Source organism: Actinia tenebrosa, unplaced genomic scaffold (assembly GCF_029948245.1).
Source record: "Actinia tenebrosa isolate PJP-AT-01 unplaced genomic scaffold, QUT_ActTen_1.0 PGA_scaffold14__42_contigs__length_11649687, whole genome shotgun sequence".
Classification (NCBI taxonomy): domain Eukaryota; kingdom Metazoa; phylum Cnidaria; class Anthozoa; order Actiniaria; family Actiniidae; genus Actinia; species Actinia tenebrosa.
In genome coordinates, this window is record NW_028292574.1 from 8,173,886 (window position 1) to 8,194,355 (window position 20,470).

The 20,470-nt window shown below is 37.6% G+C and overlaps 2 protein-coding genes across 3 annotated transcripts; one reads left to right on the forward strand and one right to left on the reverse strand.

Annotated features, from left to right (window-relative positions):
* The first annotated feature begins 221 nt into the window (after positions 1–221).
* On the forward strand, positions 222–5,876 carry LOC116292205 (uncharacterized). The gene is made up of 3 exons (XM_031699469.1): positions 222–616; positions 2,838–2,877; positions 4,029–5,876. The coding sequence occupies exons 1-3, from the start codon at positions 260–262 to the stop codon at positions 4,511–4,513; spliced, it is 882 nt and encodes a 293-aa protein (XP_031555329.1). The 5' UTR covers positions 222–259; the 3' UTR covers positions 4,514–5,876.
* Positions 4,807–19,368, reverse strand: LOC116292200 (uncharacterized). Of its 2 annotated transcripts, XM_089029736.1 has the most exons (14): positions 19,063–19,368; positions 17,729–17,803; positions 17,437–17,486; positions 16,401–16,454; positions 14,236–14,386; positions 13,280–13,362; positions 12,745–12,819; positions 12,533–12,590; positions 11,671–11,899; positions 10,550–10,629; positions 10,180–10,322; positions 9,196–9,255; positions 8,226–8,802; positions 4,807–7,149 (listed from the first exon to the last, which is right to left on the reverse strand). In XM_089029736.1, exons 1-14 carry the CDS (start codon positions 19,235–19,237, stop codon positions 6,935–6,937), a joined length of 2,025 nt encoding a protein of 674 aa, XP_088885862.1. In that variant the 5' UTR covers positions 19,238–19,368; the 3' UTR covers positions 4,807–6,934. The 2 variants fall into 2 exon arrangements, with proteins under 2 accessions (XP_088885862.1, XP_088885863.1); XM_089029737.1 differs by lacking the exon at positions 16,401–16,454.
* Positions 19,369–20,470: the final 1,102 nt, after the last annotated feature.

Below are 20,470 nucleotides of genomic sequence, written 5' to 3' on the forward strand. Positions count from 1 at the left end.
ATTTTTCTCCATAATGAAGCGTTATTTGATCAAACAGCGATTCTTAGGATACATTACCCTAACTAACTTGAAAGTATGAGCGAAATCGATTTTTCGAAGTTTGCCACGGATTTTGAATTTTGCTTGATCGTTACAGACAGTCACTCTTAAACGCGAGTGTTAAGATTGACGGATTGTCTGCGTTTATACAGCTGCTTTTCTTCGTTCTTCCAGCAGCCAACCTTGATCTACAAAACAACACATACCAACCAAGACAAGCATGGAATTCCAAAAACAATTGATCAATCGTTGTATAGTTTTTATGATATTATCATTACATTTTGACTGCTCTTTCAAAGTCATCGGCCATTGTCCCGCAACTGTGAAACACCGTATCCTGCTTCCAAAATTTCAGCTTCGAAGACTCATAGATACCGATTGGTTAGGATGCATTGTAGCCTGCGATAATGAACCAAGTTGCTTTTCCTACAACTTTTGCTTTAGAGAAATAGAAGACTTGGGCATTTGTGATTTGAATAGGTGTTGGGTTGAAGAGAATAAGCATTACGGAAAAGACTCTTTACTAGTCTATGCTTCAGGTTGTGTCTTCCAACAACTGCCCAAAAAAATTAGCCAGGTAGGTCGTCATGCATGATCTAGCTTATAACAAGGTTTCCTGTACAGACTTGATCGTAAGATATTTATAATACTCTAGTTTCGAGTTCTTTTTGCTCAGCCTTAGTCTCGGTTATGTGCGTGAACTCGCGTAATAATATTCAGCTATCCAACCAAAACTCGTGGCATTTTAATCAACTCGTATTGTACCGTAGTACGTACATTCCTTACTATACGATGGACCTTAATAAAAGAAAAGACCACATTTGTACACAATTGAGGCTAAGACTGAGCAAAGGCGAACTTGAAATGGGAGTATTAGAGGGCAATGCGATCAGGAACTAGTGCTTTGAAGGAATCGGATATAATTCTAGTGAGCTCACTAGATGAAAGAGAAATTATTTGAAATTATTTTTCTAAATAACAAATACAGAACAGAGACAATAATAAATACTTTACAGGTAAGGAAGTGGATTTTTTAACATAGAGGTAAAAACCATGAGAACTAGTTATCAAAAATACAACTTTTCGCAAGCATAGCGTGAAGCGCTAAAATTATTTCAATTGATTACGCAGTATTATGGGTCTCGAAAAATCTAAGTCGACTGTCAAGCCTCCGTTTCTTCAGGAAAAGTTCTAAATTTGCGATTTTTTAATTTCAACAAAATGTCAAACTAGAATCATTTATTGAAAAATTGCTGACAACCTATTTGTTCTCTCTTGTTCCGCGATTGACTGTAAACTTCATCATTTTGAGTAATTATTCACCAACATCGCCTATGACAATTTCGACTTCAATTTCTGACGTTTCTTCGTTTTCGTCTACATAAGTATATTGTATTGTGATCTTGGAAATTATTTTCTACGATAAATTTATATTTCTCAACATTATGCCCGCTTTTTAATGCAGTCTTATTGAAAATACAATTAAAACTACTGAATTTAAAGAGTACTCGAGATCTCTTCACGACTTTTGATTAATTGCTTTTTCCCAGTACGTTTACAGAACAAATTAATGAAATTGTAAAATCGCTCTCTTTATATTAAACATCATCTTCCCAAAAAATGAATACTTTTTTTAATATCTAATGCTTACGAATGATTTGCCATATTTCTTTTTTAAACGCTATTCTGTCAATACGTATTGATGGTTTTCAACCATTCTCAAGAGAATTAAATAACAAAAGACACGGCGGCCATGTTGGGGGATATAACAGAATAATTCACTGACAATTCTTTTGTTAAAGTCCTCCAACATGGCCGACGTGGAAACCATCAATACGATTTCGCGCGTGAGATGATCATGGTAATGATAATAGTAATAATGATGGTGAAGAGGATGGTAAAAATGATGATGACGATGATAATGATAACGACGACAATGATGATGATGACGATGATGATGCCGATGAGGAGCGGGAGCTAAAGCTGGAGGAGGAGAAGAAGGAGAAGGAGGAAAGGGAAAAGGAGAAGGAGGAGGAGGAAAAGTACCCTCGAAGCACAGGCAGAACTAACCGACTGACCAGATCTACTAACATAACATTTATCAAACGATGATAGTGCATAATTTATATAAATATCTGTGAAAAACTTTGAAAAAGAAATTGAACACATTTGCAGAAATTAGTAAGTTCAGTAGACCTACAAACAATTTTTGTTATAGTTAAATTTTTCACGCATGTATAGAGGATATTACATGGGCGCGCGGAGATTCGAAATTTATCTTCGAGTGTTCAATTGATGTCTCACGGGTGAGCGCAGCGAACGAGTGAGATATCTAAATTGAACACGAGAAGATAAAATTCGTATCTCCAAGCGGCCATGTAATGTTCTGTTTATTATATAGATATCGATAAAACTTAAATAAAACAAAAGCTCAAAAATTCTATCAACAGCGATATCTTCACGTGAGAAAGATATGGTATCTTCCACTGGTGAAAGATATCAAGTTTTCGACACTAGAGAAAACCTGGTATTTCATCGATATCTATATAATAAAATATGGTATGCACTTTACGTGTTATAGTTTTGTCAGAGAAACATTGGACTGCAAAAACACATACAGGTCGCCCTGTTCAAATACAAACACCATGGACTGAACGATGGTGTATTGAATCAGCAGGCTCAATTCTATTCTTGGTCTAAAAGATGGCAATTGTCAATGAAGAAATAATTGAAACGTTGAATGAATTTGAAGAGCCAAAATCTTGATAAGTAAATAATTATTTTTTACGCATCTTTAGGGTTTTCCTGTTTGCCAACGAGAGGAAAAACCGAAAGAACGTGAGTACATCCTGAAAGATAGCCGTGCCTTTGCATCGAAGCGAGACGAACGGTGAGCTTGCAATGATAGATCGTCTCCCTCCAATGCAAAGGCTTTTAAGATGATGCTGGGCACTGGGAAAGGGACAATTCTATACATATATATATATATATATATATATATATATATATTTGTGTGATTGATGTGTTATCGTCGACATATTTCTTCGGATCAGTCTGTTTAATTTCTTACCATCCCTATCATTTATTTTTTCACTTTACGACGATATTCTCTTACTTTTTTTGCTTGTAACTTGTCACTGTCATTGAAAAAGGACTCAGATCCTGCTCAAATAACAATTCTAGTGTTGATTTATGGTGACGCGCTCGTGCAGATTTTCCCCAACATTTCTTTGAAAAATTTACGCAAACATTTATTATGAATTCTAGATATTATGAAAATATGAAATGAAAAATGGGAGTCCCCGAATTCGTTTACAAGATATATATATTTTTAAATAGGGCTTGCGGCCGTGTTTTCGGGGAAAATAGGATTATGTAAATTGCAAGCTCTCTTAACATAAACAATTTCAAACGACATATACGTTAACATATTATGATTATTAACCCGAAGTCGCTAATTTTATTGTGTTTAAGAATGAGTTCTCAACGGTTAAATTTATAAAACAGTACATTTTGACGGTGCTTTACGATCCAAATTGGCGGACATTGCGTGAATTACTCAAAATGTTGCCCAATGATCTACCTTCATTTTTTTATGTTGTAGCCTTAGTAAATCTGGACTTATAGTAGAATAATCAGAGTAGGTCATTGTGCAAGGTGTTTAAATTATCGCTGTAGAAGACAATGCGCCAGAGCTTCACCACAGGAAGCCCAATCACTGAATACTTCGAAAATGAATAGAAAGCTCGTGCGCAGGAAAGATGCGCACGAATGAACGATCGCATTACCTTAAAAGCTCATTTCTCAGCCAAATTATCCTGCATTCATTGTTCTACCTCCCTAGTTACTGTTGCTATGTCGGACGAGCTAAAATGTGTTTTTGACACACAGCATATAGAGCAGACAACGATTGCTGAAAATTGTAAATGTCGGTCTTAGAATCAACTAATTTGTTTTTCGCTTTTTTTACTTCTTTCTCCTAAACCCAGCAAGATGGATGAAAGTCAACTTATCCTCCATATGCCTCAGCACCACGGCCAATGTACAAGTCGTCATGCCAGCTAGTGGTCAAGTCACAGGAATGAAGCTAGCCTTCGTCAGCGGTTCTATAACGTGCAACAAATCCGATCCTAAATGTGCTGGAAAGTGGGGGTGTTCGTGCTGTAAAATCTGTACCCGAGGTTACACAAACAAGAGACTTGACATCATAATTACGAATGCGAACAACAATCGTATATTCCCAAGCAACAGATATCCTTCAAGTCACAACGTTTGGTATGCTATTCCAAATCAAACGAACGAAGATGAAAACCTCGTGTTTCCTAATCTTACCGTTCCTCTGACCGTTAAAAGAAATGAGCCGTTGGTCGTATGGTACAGCATTCATTTATTGGATCGCGGGCCAGCTTGGAGCATAAGCAATGGAAGAGTCTGCTTCAATGTTTACGTCTTTTATACCAAAACGACAGACTAAAAATAAGATGGTGAGATCTATAGCACCAAAACAATGAGAATTCAGCTAGTGAGCATGCTTGGCGATTCTCGCTCATCAACTAATGACGGCCTGACACTTTCACTGGCGATTACATGTACAAAAAGAGATGCGAGTTGATTCCCTAATTCCTTGAAAAAGCTCTATTATTAACAGAAGAAGTAGCACCACGAAGTAGATTGACGAACAGTTTGTAGTTCACATTCAAATGTGGGAAATTAAATCCAAAAATCAATTATTCAACTATCAACTTTCAAAAATTAACTAGACGTAGATAACTTTTATTTACTTTATTCCTGAAAAATTGATGTGCCTATAAATAGATTTAATATTCTTTTTTTCAGCTATCTTATTGTTACTGACCATAGTTCTATCCTAATAGTAATTATTTCCAGCACGAAAAAAAGGGGGGATGGGGGTGGGGGGCTGTGTGGCAATCATCACATTGCTGGATATTCTACACATAGTCGAGGTTAACCACTGCCTGAGTAATAAAGAATAGACGAGTTTGGAGTTCCAAATGACCGCTGTGTTCCTTGATTACAGACTAATTTACTCAGGGGTAAGCCTTGAACCAGTGTCTATATTGATGGTTTTCATTCCCAAGAGAATAAAATAACAAAAGACACGGCGGCCATGTTGGAGGATATAACAAAAGAGTTCATTGACAATTTTTTTGTTAAGTTCCTCCAACATGGCCGCCGTGAAAACCCGCATCAATTCACAAATTCCAACGGTTAAGTAAAGAATGCAAAACTTCAATTATAATACAAACAGTTTGAAATTCCATGGCCCTTCATGCGAACACTTGAATATTCTAGTCGAGACTAATCCCTGCCTGTCGAGTAATAAAGAACTCGAAGTTTAAGTATACTAAGATCATTTTTATAGAAACCAATTTAGTTAATTTGATAATGGTAGTGAACCTAGTTAATAGAGGGGAAGGGTTAGGAAACCTATTGTTATCAGGTCTCTGTTCGCTTGTGAGCCGGGTTGAACCGGTCTTGACCGTGCAATATGTTTGATTTATGCTCATCCGAAATTGCAAAATAAGCAAACAAACTTTGTCTATGGGATCATTGTAAGGAATATTCAAATATCTCTTTAAAATCTTTAAGTATTTTGAACTAGCAGGCAAAAGAAAGATTTTGGTCTGTTCACTCAGCAGTTCCCAACAATGGTAAAACAAAGGATTGTGCACGGTCACGCTTGAAAAAAGTGAACGATAACCTATAACGATAGTTTCCTAACCATACCCCTCTATTAACTATGTCGTGAATAAATAACAATTTAGCTTAGAAATATGTTACAACACTCTTAGAACTGAATACATTGTATTTGTATATGCTTGTATTTGTGCTCTTTCTATATATTTTGCTACACCAGATTTTTTTCAAAAATCGTGTTCCATAATCTTCGAATTCTATGCCAACTTTTGTTACATAAACCCCTTTTATCGAGCACTGTTTGTGGCACCAGCTACTGGCCGGTTTAAGGAGGTCCCGCGTTCAGAGAATCAACTACGACTACAGAAAGACCACAAGCAATAGAGGCTTTGCACCATCACGTGCCGGCGCCCATTATACAGCTTGGGCTACCTCTGGTTAGTTTGCAGAACAATAACATCCCTTTGCTGTTGGGAATAGTTCCCTTCACAGTTCCCTGCGTCATATTGAAAGGTAGCCGTGCCTTTGCATCGAAGCGAGACGAAAAGTGAGCTTGCAATGATAGAGACCTTTTTTAACACCTTGGACAATTATTCACATGTTTCTATCATTGCATGCTCACCGTTCGTCTCGCTTCGATGCAAAGGCACGGCTACCTTTTAAGATGGCGCAGGGAAGTGTGAAGGGGTCTGTTGAATCCTTTCTCGTGTAAAACGATTGTACCATCTAACATGTCACGTGATGGTGCAAGCCTCTACACTCTTCAAAAAAATTCTGATTTGGAAACGTCTTTGAATTTCCATCAACATCAAATCTCAATTACCATACTACTCATTTCATAATATGAGTCAAAGTTATTCCTTCCCATTGGTTCTTCCAGTACATTTTTTTAGATATCATTTTGCTATCTCGTGCATGCAATCTTTTATTTCATGCCGAAGATACGGAAACTTCTATATTATGAACATGTAGTAATCACGCTGATATCGATATGTAACCTGTGCCATCGTTTTCAAATCACCACTCTGGGGAAATTAATTTTCTTAAATGTATCTATATTACTAGTCTCCTTCACAGCCGTCATACGTTTCGGTCCTAGATCCTCACGGCCCTCTCACTTAGAACCGTGGGGATCTGGGACCGAAACTAATCTTACTTGCCCTGGTAATATAGACAAAAGCATCTTGGACACAAAAGGCGAATTCAGTTAAATTTACAGCGTCGCCATTTTTCCTTTTTAACTAGCTTGCCTTAAACCACGTAGGTTTGCTCCTGGTTCTCTGTTTCTTTCGTCATCTTCTTGCTTCTCTCGTTCTTCTTCATTTCCTGCAGGGTTGGCTTGTTTGTTGCCATCCGGTCGTGGGATTCCTTGGTTTTGGTTGCTTCTTTGATCTTGTGTGTTCTCTCTCTCGTCTTTTTCTTCATCGCCTTCATCTTCTTCGTTGTCATTCTCTTTAAAACGTAAATAAAGTTTAACAACATCAAGATTTAACCAAGAAATTCAGCGATAAAAAATTATATTTTAAAAACATTTTAATAAAAGACGACGTTTCGACGTTTACGTAACGTCATTATCAAGTCAATACGAATAAGAAAATACAAACTATATAAAAAACATCAAGATTATGAGAAATTCTCTTTGCGTTACCACTCTTTTCACTGCTACGCGATGATCGAGACAACAGTTGCGAGAGGGAAATAGGGCAATAAACTGCTGCCAATCAGGGAATATAAAGGTACCGACCAATTTATCTGATTGACGGAAGTGTATTGCCCAATTTCCCTGTCGCGACTGTTGTCTCGATCAGTGTGTAGCAATGAAAAGAGTGGTAAGAGAAATATTTAATTCACCAGTTTGAGGATCAAGGGCACGGCTATCTCACAGATCAAACCCTGACACAACCTCTGGGCTGATTTAAGTCAGGGCATGGCTAACTCACAGATCGAACCCTGAAACAACCTCTGGACTGATCAAAGTCAGGATATGGCAAAACTCACAGATTGAGCCCTGAAACAACCTCTGGGCTGATCTAAGTCAGGACACGGCTAACTCACAGATTCAACCCTGAAACAACCTCTGGGCTGATCTAAGTCAGGACACGGTTAACTCAAATCGAATCGGGATAAAGCTTTCAATGTTTCGCGAAAAGGACAACCGGAAACCCCATTGAAACAAGGGAGAGCCTTCACAAACTCTACTCATGTGAGTTTGAGTACAGGAATCGGACCCAGACCCCAGGCCCTCGCAGACGTGACACTTACCAACCAGTAAACTTCTATAGAATAGGCCCTTGAAACAAGTTGTAGAAAGTTTGTTTGCTCTCTAGTAAATTTTACTCATGAGAATTAAGATGTTCATTCATTTGCTCTCAGTGATAAAATCAGCATGTAATTACTGAGCTGCAAAGGGCCTATTAAGGGAATCAAGGGTGGTATAAGTTTTGTAGCAGTAAAAGGAAACCCGAATATCCTCGATAAAAACCCTCGAAGCGGGAATACTGGAGAAAAACAAACAATGGCTATTTTACCTTCTTCTTGTAAGTTAGGGTTCTTTCCTCTATTATTTCCATCATCTTGCGGCTCAACGTTCTCACTATCTTCTCCGCCAATCTTTTTCTTCTCTCGTCCACCAGGCCTGGGTATTGGTCTTCTGAATTGTTCCTCATGCCTCATGCCTGCATTTTTATGGACGTCTCTAGCCTTTCTATCGGATCTATCGGGATTTTGTTCCCGCTGCTGTTGTTCCTGTCGCTGCTGTTGTGGCTGCTGCTCCCTTTGCTGCTGCAGTTCTTGTTGCTGTCGTTGCTGCTGCTGCTGTTGATGCTGCTGTTGTTGTTGATGCTGTCGTTGCTCATGATTTTGCTGTTGCTGTTGTTGTTCCTGTCGTGACTGTAGCTGCTGCTGTTGTTGCTGCTGTTGTTGCTGTTGTTGCTGCTGTTGTTGCTGCTGTTGTTGCTGCTGTTGTTGCTGCAGGCGATGAGAGTTACCTGCATTTCCAGCATTGTGACTCAAATACCTCTGTACTTTTTGTTCTTCAGTTTCTTGTTCCCCTTCGTTGTCTGCCTTCGATTCTCCTTCCGATTCCCCCAGTGGAGCTTGCCTTACCTATCACCACGGACACCAAGTTTAATAAATTTATTATATTTCAGTTTTGATATTATTTATTTATTTCTACTTTGGATGCATTGTTTTGAAACTTGAAACCTCTTGAGAATAGCCGGTTTAACTTGGGCGTAATGTTTTCCCATTTCAGACCACGTGTCATTCTCTTGCTAATAAGATTCTTTTTCTATTGTTTCCATATTCATGTGTCTTCAGATGCATCTTCAAAACACCTGACATGTTCTGAAAAAGGGGGATAGGCCACCTTAAATGCCATATTTTTTTACGTAGTCCCCTTCGCTAGATCCCACAAGTCCCCCCCCCCCCCCCCCCCCCAATGCCCGTAAAAAATAAAACAGTCCCGTATATGCAGCTCGATAGAGCAGCTATTCTTACCTGCTCGTGTCTTTTAGTCGTGAGAGGCTTGGGAACCACTTGGTGAGGTTTTGCTGTTGTCTAATGATCATAAATCAAAGGTAAATAGTTTTCATTCGTAATATATCCTGGGATGCCTGTGGTTTACGTAACTGGCATTGCATTCGTCCAAAGAGTAAAAGAAGAGACGCTTGTCGAGAAGGCTAAATGCCAAGTATAAACATATAGGTCCTTGCATTGATTTCCTAGTGACCCACTCCTCATACTAACCATCTCTCATGTTTGCAAATCGCATAATAATCAAGGAATGGTCAACGCTTAGCGCGCGTAGATCGTGTTCTGGACACAAGCGGATAGTTGGGAGAGCATTGTGGTAGCGTAAGAGTAGCGGAGGCGGAGCAATTTGACATTTACATCTCAATTTAAAGCCCCTTTGACTGACACGAGTGAAAAACGTCTGCGCATGCTCGGAATCGTATTCGAATAGCGCAGCGCACTGATTCTAAAAATAGCTTAAAGATTCGGACAAACATTGCATTCTGTTTAACCGCTACGAGGATTATACGAACCGATTTTATTATTTTTACTTAAAGTTACAATAATAGCCCATGTAAACTAAGATCAACAGCGATCTGCTGTGAAAATTATCTGATGAAAGTAAACTTGTAAGTTTGTTTGTCCGAATATCGCCTTTGTCTTCGTTTTTATGACGTCACGGTTGCGCTGCGCTATTAGTCAAAAATATGTACATTTGACTTAAGTTTCGAGTATGGACACTAATAAATAGGCAGTCTTTTCTTATACCAAAAACATCTTTTTACAATAACTTACAAATTTCTCGCGCGCTGAATCCACACTACTTTGACAATGTGATGACGCAATTTATCGTCAATAAGAGGACAGACACATATGTCTATTTGTTAAATTGTTTTATTCCCCTGAACGATTTGTCTTGGGACTCAGTGCAAGAGGTTTATACAAAGAAATATTAAACAAAATACTCACGGCGAGTAACACAGCTAACGATTCCATGGTTGTACTGTCTTGTAACACAATGGGCATGGTTTGTGACTCGTGTGGCCTGTCCTTCGTCTCCTGTATGCGGTTCTGGTGCCGTCTAAAAATATCTGGGCGAGCTCCGTCAGGTACTTAGCAAGAAAGAAGAAACATCAAAAATTTCATCCATCCCCATCCCCATCCCCATCCCCATCCCCATCCCCATCCCCATCCCCATCCCCATCCCCATCCCCAAATTCTAGTTTCCCAAAGTAAAATGATTAAATTATACTGCATACCAACTAACATGGCCTGGCAGCATGTGATCATGTAACGACTTAACATAAATAACCTGTAATGAATACTTCGGGATACTCACATGGTTCACCGGGTGGCACATAGACTGGGGGTGGAGTAGTTGCTTGTGCTATTGTTACAGGAACCTGAGCAGCTTTTTGTCTGTAAAAATATATGAATGAAAAACTCACCCTTCTAACTTTTATATTGGGTATTGGCCTTGCAAGGCAGCAACAAAAGAATAAAGAAAATTATCAAGTAGATAAACCGCAAAGTGAAGCTTGATAATTAGATAGGCTGTTTTTCATCCCTCCTCTCAAATCAACCCTAACTAATTCATTTTGGTTAGAGCTGTGCTCACGCGGGGTCATAGCCCTTATTCACGCGGCAGCCATGTTGGACTGAACAATAGCTTCCACCACGCATAGCCTCAAATTCAAGCGCTTGAGAATTAATTTATGCTGGGGAAGCAAAGGTTTTTATTCTCATGAGAATAAACATGGCCGCCGTGTGATAAAGGCCCATACATTGACTGTATAGCGGCTACCAAAGGCGCCTTTGCATTATTTCAGTTGGACCCCGTTTGTGCTGCGCAACTGCTGTACTTGCGGTGGTGACAAGCTTTTTTGAGTGAAAAAAAAAAAGATTAAGGTGAAAAGGTGAAAGAGATGGAGGAGAAGTGTGATAAATGGTTTTACACGTAGAAAACCGTGCACAGTAAATTTGAGAAGACCAATTTGGTCCCAGAGAGCTGTATTGGCTTTTTCAAGGTAGTGCTATTTTAGCCCAGGCTAGGGCCAAAATAGAACAATGCCATTTTGGTCCCACAGAAGCAATTTTGGTATGGGTCTATCAGTACTGTTTTGGGCCCCCTCAACTAGGCCAAATCAGGGGGAAAATCCATATAAGGGGCTAAAACAGTCCCAAAATCAGAGCTAAAAAAATGGCCCCTACCGGTAGTGCCACTGAAAATAGCCCTACTTTAAGGAAACCACAATAGGGTCAAAATTTTGGCCCCATTTTTGGGACCAAAACCGCCCTATCTGATTTACTGTTTGCGCGCTTCAAATGATGGAAAATTGTTGCAAGTGACGAAATAAACGCCATCTTGGAATTACGTCACCTAAAACAGTCCCACAATGCACTGCAGTTTTAATTCGACCCAGTCTTTTCTCAACCTCGGAACCGATATCTAACACGTACCTTGGGTCCTCGTTATCTTCATCACTATCATCAGCTGCTTCTTCATTTTCTTTTCCAGCGTTACCTATCTTTCTTTTATCGACATCTTCATGGACCTGCTCGGCGGTCCTTTCATTGCGTTTTAATGGAACTCTTGTCGCCATGGTAACCTGGGTGTGGCCAGGTATGGCGTCAGGATTGCCCACTACATGACCACGGGGAATTTTATTTTGAACAATTTTCGTGAGATCTAAATAATAGGGATTAAAATCAAATTATATGCACAGAATGCACACCACTTTGAATAGCGTCAAGTATTGATTTGTAGGTTGGTTTCATCATAGACCAGTTTCGAGTCTCAAATTACCGCTGTGTTCCTTGATTACAGACTCCTTTGCACAGGCTTAACCTCGATTTTGTGCAGAATATTCCCGTGTTCCAGTCAAGGTCCGTCAAGTTTCAAAGTGTTTGTATTGTTAAAGTTGTGCATTCTTTACTTTACCGTTGTTATTTGTTGATATTTAAACACTGATTCGAGGCTAACCCTGTGCAAATGAGTCTGTGATCAAGGAACACAGCGGTAATTTGGAAAACGAAACTGGAGATAAAAAAATAAATAAAAATTAAAAACAAAAATATAAAAATATAAAAATAACAACAAAAAAAGTTATATAAGCAATTATCCTGCTTTATTTTATTTAAAAAAAATCATGTTGGGAAGGGGTCATACATTTTAAGTTAAAATTTAAAAAATCCCTCTCCCCTCCTCCCCCCAAGTCCCATGCCTGTAAAAAAATAAACGGCGAACAGTCCCAAAAACAGATTTTATTACACTAGCGTCTTTTAATAATATAATAATATTTATTTCTGATACAGAACTTACCATTTATTCCAGAAAATTTGTTGGTATTCAAGACGGTTCCAAAAAGTGATTGATGTTTCTGAAAATCGTTAAAGAAAAAACGTTTTGAAAATGAGTACAAAAAAATAAAATAATATATACCATTTCTAGCTTTCTAGAAGGAAGGAAGGAAGGAAGGAACCTAAAATCTGGCTACCCCATTGTACAGTGAGAACAAAAATAGAAAAACTGACCTTCATTTTTTCATGGAGTCCTAACACTGTTGCTCTATACCTTTCTACTTCTTTTTGCGCACTTTCGTGCAAGCCCTGGAATGAATAAATTTATACATAATTTTTTACAGCAGACAATCAATGCAAATAGCTCTTCCACAAGGTTCGCTCAAAACACACTACCACTATCTTTACTTAATTTACAGCACATAGAACTCAACTCACATGTTGACTATTAAAGAGGGAGGAAAACCCCTTGCGACAGTGCTGCTCAAGACAACAGTGGAAATAGGGCAATACACCGCCGCTGATTGACAACAGCGTATTGCCCAATTTCCCTGTCATGACTGTTGTCTCGATCAGCGCCCAGCAATGAAGAGAGTGGTAAAGCAAGGAGTCACTGGCTTGATTATTGACTTAGCAATGTGTGCGTCAAAGTTGTTTGCTGCGTTATTCTCTTCCTTGCCACATGTGTTGTTTTCTCAGGTTTTTACACCTGACCGCCTCTCTTCAAAAGGGATTATTCGCCCACTTATTGATATTTTCATAGTTCTACCTTATAGTATTCAGCCTCTTCGTGCTGAGTGCTGTATTGACGCTTCCATGTTCCAACCTGTCTCTTTAAAGTATTGACTTGAGCTATGGAAAATAACAAGACACTCACTAAAAGTCAATACATTAATATTAACTATGATTAATATGATTAATATATCAGGACCTGGTCGTACAAAGGGTGGATAGCACTATCCAATGGAGAATTCCTTATCCAGTGGATAAGACAATGTTTTCAAATAAATTATTCGAAGTTATTCAATAAATTTATCCAGTGAATAAGATTCATCCCAGGCCTCGGATAGCACTATCCACCCTTTGTACAACTGGGCCCTGGACGCTGTGGTACTGTTTTCCCTTAATACTGTTTTTCCATGTGTCATTTCCTTAAGTAGAACAGAATTCTTTGTTTTAAATTTTAAAATAATCCAGTCCTATTCAGTATCTTTAGCAAACACGGAAGAGTTGGGATAGGTGAAAAATATGATAATTATCATTTTTATTGGTCCCAGGAGCATCACATGTGAGTATAGAGTTTGTCACGTCTATCCCTTGACTCGTGGGATTTTCTCAAGATTCTCAAGAATTCCTCTCTCCGCAAGACCTTACGAGCTAAATTCCAATTTTAACTGTGTGTTAGCAGTGCCCTGACTTAGATCAGCCCAGAGGTTGTTTCAGGGTTCAATCTGTGAGTTAGCCTTGCCCTGACTTAAATCAGCCCAGAGGTTGTTTCAGGGTTCGATCTGTGAGTTAGCTGTGCCCTGACTTAGATCAGCCCAGAGGTTGTTTTAGGGTTCGATATGTGAGTTAGCTGTGCCCTGACTTTGATCAGCCCAGAGGCTGTTTCAGGATCTGATCTGTGAATTAGCCCTGCCCTTACTATGATAAGCCAAGAGGTTATTTCAGGGTATTGATGATTTATTTCTGGTTTTGCTGGGTTTTGAATAGCAAAGTTCATACCTTCAAGCCCTAATACTTCATTTTCTTTTTGGCTTCTCATGGAATTAAAGGCATTGACCTGTTGGTTATGGACTGCTATGTGTTCTGCACTTAACCGTGAATGTTGCTGCTGTAGTCTGTTGTATTCTACTTGTAGCTGCTCATGTTTGGCCTGTTAACAACATTATTCAATTTTAGTATAATTTAAGACATGAATTTCACACACTGTGATTGGTTGAGCAACAAGTGATTCTGAAATATCAACACCCCCCTCTCCCAATCAAAAATTAGCTTCACAGTCTGTGGTCCCTGGAGGGTGAGATATATTACAGTGGGTCCCATACAATCCTGTAAACAATATTATTGTCATGGCTTTTTATGGTTTTATCAATTGAAAAATGATGTGAACACCACAATACATCTTTTCATCTTCATATCAAATGAGCAAGTGCTCTATTGCTTCACATGAAGTGTTTAAAAATGATTTGAACACCACAATGAATCTTTTCATCTTCATGTCAAATAAGCAAGCGTTCTAGATTTTACAACAACTCACGTAAATAACACATTCTGATTGGCTGAGAGCTATGATCAATAAGAGGACAGACACATGGATGACGTAATGTTTTTGAAAACAAGACTCGCCGGTAGGATTTTATCGTAAGGACTGTGATTTTGCGAATTTATTTTGCTAATAAAAGTCGACAATGGAACCAGAAGAGGAACCAAACTTTGAATTTAATCTTGCTGATAGTCTTGCCGACGAATATTCAGTTCTGGAGGAGGAAAAGATAGAGGAAGACGTGAAAAATTCATCTCGCTTTGCAACTTGCGAAGAAAAAGACTTGAATGAGCTTGTACAGTCTGAGATGGCCATTAACTCCATTCCAGAGTCGATCTTCAATGGCTGCTCCATCCAGAACGTGAATGTCTATGTTGTCAAGTGAAATTGACATTGCTTTTCTTAGCTGAACTTATTAGTAAGCTTCGTTTTTTAGAACCTTTGAGTTCTGACTCAAACTCTTTTCGACTTAGCTAAAAAAGTCATTTATAAGTAAATGTCAAAAGTTTTGACCAATAGCAAGCATTCTTTCACAGTGGCTGTCAAAGAACTGTCAAAATTAGCCAATCACAGCGTAGGAAGTTTGGTTGTGAAATGTTGACGTGTTTTATGAAAAAAACTTTTGTAATAAAATAACCTTTGAAGTTTTCAAAAGTAAATAACCGAAAAACCTTCGTCTTACTTCTGTACTCTGTCCTCTAATGATCATGAAAACTAACTATCTTAGCGAAAATATTCAAAAGCTCACAATAATCGGAGCTGTTTGGTCTATCGCCTTGCTTTCCTTGAATGACAAATTTTTGAAAAACTTTTCGCTTATTTTATTTTGTAAACATTTCGCAGTTTGTTGTAAAACAACAGATCGCACATAGGTTTCCATTGTCTGTCCTCTTATTGATCATAGATGACGTCTTAAAATGTTCAAAACTTTACAGTGAAACCACTCCCTGCGCTCGTGGTTCCACTTTAGTTTTGAACATTTTAAGACGTCATCTATGATCAATAAGAGGACAGACAATGGAAATCTATGTGCGATTTGTTAATTGGTTCATATGAAGTGTTTAAAAATGATTTGAACACCACAGTGCATCTTTTCATCTTCATGTCAAATGAGCAAGTGCTCTATAGCTTCACATGAAGTGTTTAAAAATGATTTGAACACCACAATGCATTAGATTTATTCTTTTCATCTTCACATCAAATGAGACAAGTGCTCTATTGCTTCACATGCATGAAGTGTTTAAAAATGATTTGAACACCACAATGCATCTTTTCATCTTCACATTAAATGAGAAAGTGCTCTATTGCTTCACATAAAGTGTTTAAACATGATTTAAATGCCACAAATGCATCTTTTCATCTTCATATCAAATTATCAAGTGCTCTATTGCTTCATATGAAGTGTTTAAACATGATTAGAACACCACACAGATGCTCATGGTTAACTTTAAACAAAATTCCCTGAATTTTCCCTGACTTTAGATGAAAATCACAATTTCCTTGACTAAATAAAAAATTCCTTGACTTTTCCCTGGCTGTGTTTTTCCCTGACTTTTCCCTGACCCCTGGGAACCCTGTCTATTGCTTCACATAAAGTGTTTACACATGAGCTGTGTGATCATACCTTAACCATTCTGTGCTGTGTCTCTAATGAGTTGAATCTGTTAAGTGTTTCATGCTGCAAAGATAATATTTGAATGGATGGTGATAATAACAAAGAGTTGTGCTATACATGTAATCATCAAGATGATTACAATTATCATTTCATTATTATAGTATGAATACAGTGCACGCAGATGATCATGCAATGTTAAGTGCAATTTCTTAATTTATATGCAAGCTATGATAATAATGATAATGGTTTAATTATGATGTATATATTGCCTTTTCTATCAAACTTTAAGGTGCTTTATAATGTGTCTAATATCAGCTTGCTTTTTCTTAAATCCACTTTACAAATTCGAGATTTTTTTTTTCAAATAATTTACTTTTTTATGCAACTTACAAGCATGGGAGTATGATGTTGGTATGAAGTGTATAGGCACTAAAGGTGGTTACTGCCAGGGTTATTCTATGTCCTTGGTGGTTCTTTTACTAGGGGCAGTGGATTAAGCTGAAAATGTTTGGGGGGGGGGGGGGGGGGGGCACTGAAATATTATATTTAACGCTATGTGATAACGACTGCTGTTTTGTTTGATTGCAGATGCATGCGGTGTAAAACTATGACTGAGAACCAATATTTTGTGAGGGGGCCAGGCCCCCCCCCCAAAAAAAATTTTGTAGGGGAGCACGGTTCTCCCTGGTTCCGCTGCCCCTGTTTACATCCCTCCGATGACCGGTATAATTACCTTAAATAAGTTAAGGTGATTTTACATATCCAATATTAAACAGATTATCGATAGATAGTACTCTAAATCTAATAGAACTTTCCCGAATTTGCTTTTAATTAGTGACCAAATAAACATGCAATAGTCGGCTCTAAATCAAGGTTGGACTTGATGTGTTGAAACATTTAATGTGTTTAATGTACCAAGTTCAACCTTAACTTTGGAGCCATCATTTTATGGTCATTCAAGAAAATCAAGGAAAGGTCTTCACGATGCTCAGAAACCTTTTGACATAGGTTCAATACAGATGCCAGACTGTAATTGTTTTCTTACCCTGGTTCTTGTGATGTTTACATAGAAACTTCTTTTGGAGTCTTCAAGTTCTGATAAAAAAAAGAACCTAAAATTAAATTGAAAAAAGGAATTTTGATAATGCAACACAGGTAGCAGATCTAGTGATGGTGCAATGGAACCCCTCTTTTGTGAGAATCTTTTGAAGCCAATCATATCCTTTATGCTCAGTAGTCAGAATAAAATAGGAACCCCTCTTTTTGAAGCCGGTCGTGCCAGCTTTTTCTGCATTTCCCTATTCCAACCTCCTGGACAGTCAATAATATAGATTTACCTTCTTTAGTTTTCTTGTGATCAACTTTTTCCTTTTCAAATGACTTCTCTAGCCTTGCTCTGTGTTCATAAACAACTAGAAATAATCAAAAAGTATTATTACTATTATTATTATTATTATTATTATTATTATTATTAGTATGTGTAATAGGACTCCATGCTGTCCAATTAAGAAATAATTTGATGAGGAAAATTCCGAGGACTGACAAAATTGGATGAGGCCAAAGCCTGAGTCCTATTTGGCAGTCAGAGGAATGTTTTGAGTCTAATTATTTCTTGATTGGGGAGCATGGAATCCCATTACCTATTAATTATATAGCTGCCTAATTAATCCCATATCAACAAGACCTGTCCAATTAAGAAAATAATTGGACAGTTACTCTATATGGAATTAATAAGAAGCTGTATAATAATAATTATTATTATCATTTCAATATTATTATCAATACTATAGATTAATAAATACTAGGACGTGTGAGGGACTTCCATGTTAATAAACTTTAAACCGGCTTTACCCAACACAGAATTCAGAAAGTTAATGAAGAAAATTATTTACACTGAAGCTGTGTTGCATTCAAAATAGGGGCCTCCGTCAAATTAAGTCATTAAATGGTTTTCGACAACTCAACAGCCCTCACAAAGGGACCAGCTTTTAACACCGACATTGATAAATCTATTATTAATCAACATATCGTATCCTACCAATTTAACTAAAAAAAATTAAACACAACTAGTTATCAATCTAAATGCTAATTGTCAGTTTGAACCAAAATAAACACTCATTTTATTCCTATTAAATCTCAAATTGTAGATTATATATCTTTTTGAGGATCTTGTTATTATTACTCGAAAGTTTTGACTGAGTTCGTTTGAAATTGAAAGTAGCAATTTCAAGCGTAAACAACGTGGCACAAAATGATTAAAATTGGAATCCTAAAAAAATACTGCATTGAAGTCGTAGATATTTACATTGAAGCTATGATATTTCTTAAAGATTATCACCTATCCTTGCTCTTAAGACAAAGAATCTTATTACCCATAAAAAATAATATCGCGCAACTTTTCTTGTTTATTTACACTTGTAAGGTATCCCAGATATATTTAAAGGTATATACCAGATTTTAGGCCTTTTTTCTACGTATGGGATTATAGTTTTAATTTTTTTTACTAATATTGCTATCAAAAAAGATAACTTTGCCACTAAAAAATAAAATCTTTTAACTTTTTTTTATTACAAAAATGTATTGTATTTGTTTATATTTACACTAAGGTATCCCAGATCTTAGAAACTTTTAAACGCTTAAAATTACAAAACTGAGGAAAAATTGTACTCACCTTGGAGCTGTGATGATAGAGATTTTTGATGCTTAACGTATCTATTTATTTGTCTTTCATATCGATCTAGTTTGACGGTTAATGTGTTGTACAAATATAAGAAATATCCTAGAGAACCCACAAGACCAAGGAATACAAAGGCTTGGAAAACTGGCTTATTCCTCCGACTGCACATTGTCCACAGTTCAGGTAAATCCTCGAGCAGTATTAGTTAGTTCATAATACTGAAGGTAATATACGGTAGTTCATGATTATTGCGAGGTAATTTTGAATCAAGAAGGATTTTTGTGATGTTCTTTGGTGACCCTACTGTGACGTAGAGAAGAAAGATACAAGCCTAGCCTCCTCGTTAACCACAGGTAGCCCAAATTATAATTTTGCTGTTGGTCGCAGTTTGGTTTGAACGGTACAATAGACATCACTTCCGGTAATAGCTCTTTTTTGATGGCTTGTAGAATCCTGAAGATTGTTTTGATCTCTTGTTTTCTGGTTTGATGTCGTGAAAATAGTCAAATACAATAGTTTGAGGACTTATTTTGATATGTTTCGATGTTTTGACTTAGCATCCGCTAGTTGCCCCCCAGTCAACCGCATGTTTGCCCCCGGTCAAGTCCAAAAAAGTCACGTGATTGATAGTAAGCAATATGAGAACATTCTACTTGAATTGAATAGTTGGGAATCAAGTTAAGAATGGTGTAGCCATGATTTACTTGCCTTTCACCCAGGAAATCTTGGCTTCGATTCCTGTACTTGGCAACACATGAGTAGAATTTGTTAGATCTCTCCCTCCAATCAGAACGGAACTTTTCTCCAGGCCAAGGGCTCTTCCTCCTTCCGCAAAATTTAACACGCTACAAATTCCAATTCGAACTGGGAGTTAACTGTGATTAGGCTGCGTTCATAATGTATGGCTGAGGGGGGAGCAGGTGAAATCGAGGGGGATCGGGAAAATTTTGGTAGGAAAAAGGGGAGATGGGCAAATTTTTATCAGAAAAATGGGGGGATGTACAATTTTTGGAAGAAGCTACAAGCCTGTATGTCTGTTTTTGGATCTTTTCTCAAAATAATGACTATCTAGGCAAAAAACAGAAGTTGATTCAGTTAATTCAACTATTCACGGACTGTATGGTATGGTTTAGATTGAATTCTATTGAAAAAAACCACCGTACTTTTTGAGTTGAATGTACGCTTTTGGTTGTATTTTACAAGAGAAAATGCATGACATAACCGGGGTCAAGCTAGAAAATCGTCTCTCCTGTCAAAAAAGCAGAAGTGGATTTGAAAACCCCGGGCTTTCCTGAACATGGGTATATAATTCATAGGAATTTATTAAAATTTAGAACCGTATTTTTGCTGATTTATAAGCTCAGATTTATACGGGTCATTTAGGATGTTTTGTCACGCAGTT